The 9,520-nt window shown below is 37.1% G+C and overlaps 1 protein-coding gene across 4 annotated transcripts; it reads right to left on the bottom strand.

Moving 5' to 3' along the window:
- Window positions 1-725: 725 nt before the first annotated feature.
- LOC113543011 (G-protein coupled receptor 87) lies at window positions 726-7,661 on the bottom strand. 4 transcript variants are annotated; one of them, XM_026940925.3, is made up of 2 exons: window positions 7,582-7,661; window positions 726-2,703 (listed from the first exon to the last, which is right to left on the bottom strand). In XM_026940925.3, the coding sequence occupies exon 2, from the start codon at window positions 2,699-2,701 to the stop codon at window positions 1,691-1,693; it is 1,011 nt and encodes a 336-aa protein (XP_026796726.3). In that variant the 5' UTR covers window positions 2,702-2,703; window positions 7,582-7,661; the 3' UTR covers window positions 726-1,690. The 4 variants fall into 4 exon arrangements, with proteins under 4 accessions (XP_026796726.3, XP_026796725.3, XP_026796727.3 ...); XM_026940924.3 differs by having other exon boundaries at window positions 7,567-7,652; XM_026940926.3 differs by lacking the exon at window positions 7,582-7,661 and adding an exon at window positions 4,038-7,557.
- Window positions 7,662-9,520: the final 1,859 nt, after the last annotated feature.

Below are 9,520 nucleotides of genomic sequence, written 5' to 3'. Positions count from 1 at the left end.
TTAAACAGTTTTTCTTCAAGAGCTTTCTTTCTGTTTGTCATACAGAGTTGCTACTCAAACATTCATGTTCAGAAACTCCAGGCCTATTTCTTGGGTATCTAAGTTTTTTGCCATCCATTTGTCTTTCTGGTTGTTTGTCTGTCTATCCACTTGAAATTCTCAATAATACAATATCTCAAGAACACGTGGTTGAATGTTTACATGGAGGATTTTGGAATTGTTCCAAACAGGATCAAGGTCAGAGCAAGGTCAGTTGTCTAAAATAGCTTCCTTCCTGTTTGGAGTATATTTTAAGGGTATTTGAATCATACCAATTAATAACAAGAAGGAGTAGAACTGTAGGCAGTGGAGGCATCCGCATTGTTCTACTTTAAGGTCTTTAAAGTGACTTTTATTTAGCATTTATGGAATGAGTCTCCAGTAACAGGTCTTTGTAACAGTTGTTAGGTTTTCTGGTAAAGGAAAGTCTTCAGGATTCATGATGACAGGAACTACTTTTTCATGGATAAATGTAACTATAAATGAATAAAAAGTAGAATATGCTGTTCTATGATTATTAAAAAATGTAATTGCTGGCAAATTGCTGTGGGATTAAGAAAAATGAAACTGCTTTTTTTTTTGGAAAATAATAAACTTCATGGTAGTCTTTCTTTCTTTCTTTTTATAACAGCACACCCTGCTGTGTTTTATTCCTTACATAGCAACATAAACCATCACACTGTAACCAATGTTAAAAGTAGTTTTAATCAAAGAATATTCTTTATAGTCATTCCACAAGATTTCACAACAGTAGTTTATCATTATATGGTGCTCATTTAAACAATTTTTGTCATACAGAGTCATATAAAAAGAGATGAGCTTTATGTACCCAAATGTAGAATCTTCGGTTTTATATTGTAAACTACAAAGAACAGTGGTTAGACTCTAAGTTATTTTTTAATATAAAAAAATCCATTGTAAACAGTGATAAGCCAATAATCAGAATATATACATTTCTGCTAATATGAAATAGCATATATACAGGCATATACACAGTTTATGTACACTTACTGACCATCTGTACACCTGCACATTCATGCAATTCTCTAATCAGCCAATCAAGTAGAAGCAGCATAATGCATGAAATCATACAGATACAGGTGAGGAGCTTCACATAATGTTCACATCAAGCATCAAAATGGGGAAAACAAATGTGACCTGAGAGAGCATGGCATGGTCGTTTTAGGTAGTATTTTAAAAGCCGTTGATCTCCTGGGATTTTCACACACAACAGTCTCTAGAGTTCACACAGAATGGTGCAAAAACGACTTGTTCATAAGAGAGGTCAGAGAATGGCCAGACTATTTTGAGCTGACAGAATGCTACATTATGTCAAATAACCACTATTCACAACCATGGCGAGCAGAAAAGCATCTCAGAATGCATATATTGAAATTTGAGACAGATGGGCTTCAACAGCAGAAGACCACATTGTGTTCCACTCCTGTTAACCAAGAACAAGAATCTGAGGCTACAGGCTCACTGAAACTGGACAACTGAAGATTGGAAAAACATCAGCTGGTCTTTAACTGTCCAGTTTCTTTAACTGAGCCTCTTAAAGTTACTGGTGAGAGTGTATACATTTGCAAGATTTATCCGCTGCCATAATTTACATATAAACTTTATGTCCACACAGCACTGATTTTCCTTATCAAGGTGGGCTTTCCTTAAAGATCATCACTACTGGTGTTTTCCTTGCAGATGTCGAAGAGTATATGGACAGTTTCTCACTGATTGTCCAGAATCCCAGTGTATGAAATAGCTTGCTTCTAAAAGACTTGCACATGAGAAAGTAAATGATAGGGTCCAGACACACATTGCACATAGACATCAAGAGGGTTGCTTTTTTCCCATTCAGCAATGTAGAATCCATCTGAACGCCATCAGTCTGGCTTTTGGTGAATGGGATCCTACATAAATGATAAGGCACGAAGCAGATAAAAAACACAACCAGTAAGATAAGAATATTCTGCCCTTTCTTGGCCTTATGCGGAGTTGTCTCTCCGACTATAACAAACTGGGCAGAGGATCGATGGATGTGTCTGTAGATGGCTAAGTAGCAGGTGAGCAGAGTAATCAGGACTAGGAAGAAGATCAGTATGTTGATGTAGATCACCACTCCGTGCCATTTTATACCTAGATTACTCTTTAGCTCTGCACAGTTATTCAGGTTCTCTGGTATAGTCTGATTGGTCAGTATTGTATTGGGAAGCGAAAGAGCCATCATCGAAAACCACACCATAACAGCCATGGCTACAGTGAATGAGTAACTGTAAAGACAAGCGCCACACTTTCCACCGAACGGCCTCACGATCTTTAAGTAGCGATCCAGCGCCACCAATCCGAGGAAGAGGATGCTGGTGTACATGCAGCAGTAGAAGAGCACGGCTGTGTATTTGCACGACACGACTTGAAGGCACAAAGGTGCCACTTTGGCCTCAATAAGCACGTTGACTGGTAGCGTGAGAGTCATAAGGAGGTCAGCCACCACCATGTTGCGCAGGTACAGCATGAAGGTTCGCTTCTGCGTGCGGATCTGGAAGAACACCCACATAGCCATGGAGTTCAGGAACAGACCAGCCACGAAGACCAATAAATACAGGCAGACGAAGATGGTGGAGGAGAATCCTAATGAGTTGTCTTGTGGGCTGCTAAGATCCATGGCTGGGAATGAAAATGTTCACAAAATTATTACAATTTTAAAAAGTAGGACAAAGAGAACAACTTTTGGGGCCAACGTTTCAAATCTGTCTTATTTCCAAGTGGCTTGTCACTGCAGGTTTACTTTCAACAAAGGAAACATGAACTGTTTACACGAATTGCAATTCACTTTCAAGCCATTTTAAGGATATGTTTGAGGCATCATGTAGAATTAAAATGAATTAGGCACAGTTTATTAGGAGTTATTAAATACACTATATTTTTTGTTCAGTGTGCGTTTTGTTGCTGTCTTCTCTTCTCATAATATGAATCTACTGAACATTACTGATCTGTCAAGACATTTAAAACATATATTTTACTAGATATTATTAATCACAGGGAACATTTACTATGTTATTTTTACTTATTTTTATATAAACATAGATATAATATAAAGAGTGAATTAAACAACCAGTTTCATCATGTAAGGAATAAAACATGACAGGGTGTGCGGTCTTAGAAAAATCACTGACAATGGACACTCCTTTCATTGATAAATAAACAATGATTGAAATGTTAAATAACAACACATTTTTTAAAAATGATTTGTATACTTACAAGTCCCTGTGAATTAACTGTAACTGTAGATACGATAATGTATTAGAACGACTGCATTAATATAAACCTGTGATTTGAAGTACAGTCGGCACTACTGTAAGAGCTGCTGTTATAGAATATTAATCCACACTTTTGGTCATTCAGAATCAAGCATTCAACAGTGCTGTGGTATAAAACATGGGACAATGAGATAGCACATATGCAGTTCTGATAATAATAATAAAAAAAAAAAAAAAAAATATATATATATATATATATATATATATATAGGAACAGGCCAGCCTGTATATAGTACACAATACAGACCAATACAGTAGCCAATATTTATATGTACATTTGTTTAAAAGCTACTGAGAGTTTCTTTTTTTAAAGTGTTTACTTGCCTTTCCTGCAGTCCAGCATTTTCTGCACACAGTGCTTTCTTTAAGACTAAGAGCTCTTCAAAATATCTGTCTTATAAGAATACTGCCTTTGAACAATAAAATGGCTATCAGTGCTTCCTAGGAAACTTCCAAAGAAAGCAGAGTTTTAATGTTCCTACAGGATTAATCATTAATGCTTAAATGCACTACCCTTATAGCTCACAACAACTGATAGTCTATGATAGAAACTATACAAACCAGCTAAACTACATGAAAAATGCCCTGAGCTCATAGTCATGATAAGAAGCTGCATGTAAAACTTCTTGCCTGGGAGAAAGCAAAATGAATGAAGATTATAAATGATAAAAGTAATCTCACCTGGATCACTGCGCTCAACTCTGTCCTACTGTCCTGCTATGTGCTTTGTGTTCAGATGAAGGCAGGAAGCAGTGAAGGAACTCTGCCCCATATTTTATTACTGAATGGAGTGTTGAAATCCATCTCCACTTCTGATGTGTTTGGGCTTGCTGTGTGAGTTCATTGCTTTCCTCGGAAATCAGTATCAGCCCTATCTGATTATCAAGTGAATGGATTTTTTTATAACTTACACTGGAAGGAATCTAATTCTATTATGAAATCGTAATTATATTAACAATGGGACAATATGGCATGTAATCTGTTTTTGTGAAAAACATGTTACCATTAAAACAATAAATTGATAATAATAATATAATAATTAGGCTAAACCCAGCCTCTCCCTACAGGAGTTTCTTTGATTCTTGCAAATGTTTTCTGTAACAGTGAAAAACATGTCCAAAGAATTGCTGCTACAGTTTTAGATGTAAGAATGTTAACACCTTTCCAGTTTACTAAATGGTCCTCATTTGTCAAGCTGGATACGAACAGATTTATTCATAAATTATAGGAGCATTTACACAAGAAATTTGTTATTCATGAAAATCCCTTAATTTTGGAAAAAAGTTTGTATCTTACTTGTGCTCCTAAGTGTGTATGAATTTATGCATAAGAAGATTAACTAATGTAAAACTTGACTGCTTCAACTCATATAAAACATGAAGAGTTACAGCACTTTGATATATGGATTATGCTGTCAAGTTTAAACACCTTGTGTATCTTTAGATACACAAAGAAATTTAATGAAACTTTTGTGAGACCCAGTTGTTTCATATTAATGGCATTAACTAAAAAAATATTAAGAAAGGAAGGCTACATAAATCCATAAATTAAGACAAATAAGATCAGTCATTCAATTAAGGATGCCAGTGTGTAAAAGGAGGACAAGCTCAGGTGGTGTGTAAGTCAGTTCTGTTCACCACAACTTCTTTTAATGCTGTGCAACACTTTATTTTAGCCAGTACTAATTGGCATAGACACGAGTCAGAATAACTTTAACTTCTACCTCTGAGAAAGTCTATTTTTGCCTTTCACTCTGTGAGCTTTGCCTTTTATGGAGTCTTGTGGGCGTCACCAAATGCAAATCAGCTGTGCCGTACACATGCCTGGTAATGTACAGGTGATTAGCATTCATCACCATATGCACACGAGTACAAAGAAAATCAGCATTTCTGAAACTTGTATATCTCCTGGAAATGTTTAGTTTGGTTTGGCTTATGCAAGCATTTACACATATTTTTAGTAAAAGATTGATAAATGAGGCTCATTGAAAGAAAAACATCCTAAGACTGTGAAGCAGACTGGTATTACGTCACGTTTTCAAGACATCGCAGCACGATATTTTCGTAACATTCTAGCCTAACCTTCGGAGAACCCATTACAAACATTACTACTGTTCAGATGCTCCATGTAATCTAAGGCTAACAATAAACTGATAAAAAAATGTTGTTATTTAACAAAGAAAATGTATATTCGCTGATATGGTTAAGTTTTCTTTAAGGCTATTATTTAATATTTATGAAAGGAGCCTCCAGTGTTATCACTTTGTAACAGTCAGTGTTAAAATCTGATTGTTTAGAGCTGCTATAACATAAATGATAACATTTAATGCAACTATAAACAAATTAAATGTACATTGTGTTACTATTTAATAAATACAAATTGATTGTTGCTTTACTTTCAGCCTCCGTCACAACACTGGCTGCTGGTTTATTTTCCGGGAATAGCACTGAAGAACCTTCATGTTGGTAAAAGCATATTAAGCAATGCGTGAACACGATTATTCTGCTGTGAGGGTGTTCAGGGACTGTTGACATGCTTATCAACTTTCTTATCAGACTGTGACCTCTGCGAGCACACAAGTGCTCCTGCTGCCAACAGGATGTGTTTAATATATAGAGTTGGGTGTTCACATATAGTCAAGCACATGCAGTACACATGTGATAAAACATATGCTAATAAAATCATGGTGTACAGCACACACAGTTTGTACAGTCAGTCAGTTATGGAATTGAAGTAGCTCGTGTTTAGTTTGTCACTATCAATACTGTGTTTTAACCTTTTTTTTCCCATTTGATCAACCAGCCTGCTCTCCTCTTTCACATGACAGTAAACATCCAGGGAAGATAAAGACTATCATGTGCTTCTTCAGAGACATGTGAAGCCAACAAACCCATCTTTTCGACCTGCTCCATCACAGTGCATCGGAACACACTCGGAGGAAAACGCTATCTGCCCTCTTCTGCATATATGAGCTCACCAATGCCCACAAATGGCTAATTTCAATGTAATTGACATCGGATCTCTCTCACTTGGTCTCTAGATTCCTGACAACAGGCATTGTCTAGATTCAAATTCACAATCTCCTGATTGTAGACACGGATTACTGTCAAAACAAAAACGGCAGGCTCTGAGTTTCCACTGAATTTCATTCACCTCAGAAAGAAGTTGTTTAAACTCAGTTGACAAGTTGTTTCAACATTTAAGTTATGCCAACGTAAGCACTTTGGATCCTAAACCCTAATCCTTTTGATCCTAAATAGGTCAAATGCTTTTATGTTGTGCCACTCGAGAGCCCGTCCTTTACACACTCACCGTCCACTTTATTAGGAACACCTGTACACCTGCACTTTCATGCAGTTATCTGATCAGCCAATCATGTGGCAGCAGCACAATGCAAAAAATAATGCAGATACAGGTCAAGAGCTTCAGGTAATTTTCACATCAAACATCCAAATAGGGAAAAAATGTGATCTCGGTGACTTGGTTGGTTGCATGGTTGCTGGTGCCAGATTGGCTGGTTTGAGTATTTCAGAAACTGCTGATTTCCTGGGATTTTCACACACAGCAGTCTCTAGAGTTTACACAGAATGGTGTGAAAAATAAAAAACATTGAATGAGTGACAGTTCTATGGGTAGAAACACTTTATTGGTTTGAGCTGCCAGGAAGGATTGTTACTGAGTACAAAAGTAATTCAAACTCCTTCAAATCAATTCAAAGTCAAGATCAAATCCCCTAATTATTCTTCTTTTCTTTTGAGAATGACTTTTTCCAAAAAACTCTACCATTGTCAGAGTTTATCGTGGTATTTTTAGAAGCTGAAAGTGTGCATTTTAAACTGTTATTTATGATAAAGTTAGAAACATGTTAGAAGTGGCAGCGAGGATGGCAATATAAAGTGTTTAGAACAGTAGTGGATCAAGCAGCCAAAGTTTTTCAGAGTACTCGTGTCCCAGCGCATCCCAAAAAGTTGTGAAATGCACGTTGATGTGTATTTTGAAAATATTTCAGGTGACGTACTCGTCTGATTCAGTCACACCATGACTAATTGTGAAACCTTGACTCCACCACACACCCCACCTTCATTCCTTTTGTATTCCTTTATTGCTTTTGTAAGACATTTTGCGTAAAAGTACCTATTACAAGTTCGAATGTTTGAATCTACGTATATAGAAGGAATGACAAACAAAATAGTTTTCACTTGATATATACCTGTCATGTTCTCACCTCAACAAGTCTCTCGGCTCTTCACTTATCGTTCCAAACTGCAAAACCTTTGTGTTCTTTTAGCCTTTACACATTCCTTGTCATACTTAGCTGGTTAGCAGTTAGTTGGAACTTATATGATTAGCAAAACCCTTTACCACGCCCAAAAGTACTGTCAGAACAAAAATGGCAGCTATGAGCTTCCACTGAATTTCATCATGCCTCAGATGTTATTCATACGTATGGAGAGTCAGCTGGACTAAAACCAGATTTTCTTTTGGTGTACACTACTCCCTAATGTCATTTACATCATCTGCCTCTACAGCATTATTTTTATCCAAGCTGTACAGTATTACAGAACTGCCATCACCTTCCGCAAAAAGAAATTGTTTAAACTCAGTTAACAAGCTGTTTCAACATTTCAACATTTAAGTCAAACTTTTCTTTTAATAAACATAAAATGTTCATTCATTCATCTTCAGTAACCACTTTGGATCCTAAACCCACACACTCATACACTTATTTGGACATACTCATTCTTTCATGCCTTTATCTTCAAGTGGTTTATCCTGGTCGGGGTCGCAGTGGATGTGGAGCCTATCCTGGGAAGCAGTAATACACTCTGACAGGACCATCACAGAGCACCGGCACACACACACGCAAACACACCTAGGGGCAATACCTAGGTGTAGCTAGTTCACCTACTGGCATGTTTTTGGGAGGTGGGAGGAAACCAGAGAACATGGAGGAAACCCACATGGACAATGGAAGCTCAGGACTCATTCAGACCATACGATAATTTAGAATAGCCAGGACCTTATAGCTGTAAGGGGGCAACGCTACCTGCACAAAAATAATAAAAATAGCCAGATTGATTTCACTTGCAACATTTAGACTACAGTATATGGCCAAAGTTTGTGGACACCTCACCATCACACCAATATGTGGACCTTCCCCAAACTGTTGCCACAAACCTGGAAGCTCACAATTGTATAGAATGTCTTTGTATGCTAGATTTACAATTTTTTTTCAGTGTAACTAAGAGGTAAAAATCTTTTCCATCATGACAATGCCCCTGTGCACAAAGCAAGCTCTATGAAGACATGGTTTGCCAAGTTTGGAGTGGAAGAACTCGAGTGTCCTGCATAGATCCCTGACCTCAACCCCACTGAACACCTTTGGGACGAACCAGAACAGCGACTGCACCCCAGACATCCTCGTCCAACATCAGTGTCTGACCTCACTAATGCTCTTGTGACAAAATGAACACAAATCCCCACAGCCACACTCTAAAATCTAGTGGAAAGCCTTCCCAGAAGAGTGGAGATTATTATAACAGCAAAGGGGGACTAAATCTGGAGTGAGATGTTCAACAAACACTTATGGGTGAGATGGTCAGGTGTCCACAAACTTTTGCCCCTACAGTGTACAAAACAGCAAGAGCAGTCAAAATACATTTGCAACGAAAAGAACACAAGCTTTTTGCTTCATGCCAAGTACATCTAGCAGAACTTTAATACAAATTTGTGAACTATTGATGCACAAGATAGAAAACATAAGCATGAGACGTGTTCAATACTTCAGGGAAAAAATAAATATTACACATTGGCTATTTGTTATCTCTCATTGTCCTGCAATTGTCATATTAGCTGTCTAGCCCAGTCCTCATAAGAATAATAAATTATTGCACCTGCAACATTTTCACTGGTCTCCATGGAATCCTAGTTCTGATGCACATGTTTACTGAGACACTGATAAATGGCATTATGTAAGGAATAAGCATTTGGGAATGTGTTGTTATGAGAGAATAATCAACAATCGGGTGGTGTGATATGACTAATTATTTTTCTATAACAGCATGTCCTGAAGAGTTTTATTCATCTTTTACCTTAGCAATTTGCCAATGATTATAATGTTTTATTTATTACTGAATAACATGTTGTATGATGTAACCATTTAT

This window comes from Pangasianodon hypophthalmus, chromosome 21, assembly GCF_027358585.1.
Source record: "Pangasianodon hypophthalmus isolate fPanHyp1 chromosome 21, fPanHyp1.pri, whole genome shotgun sequence".
Lineage (NCBI taxonomy): Eukaryota > Metazoa > Chordata > Actinopteri > Siluriformes > Pangasiidae > Pangasianodon > Pangasianodon hypophthalmus.
This window is presented reverse-complemented; position numbering and strand designations above follow the sequence as displayed.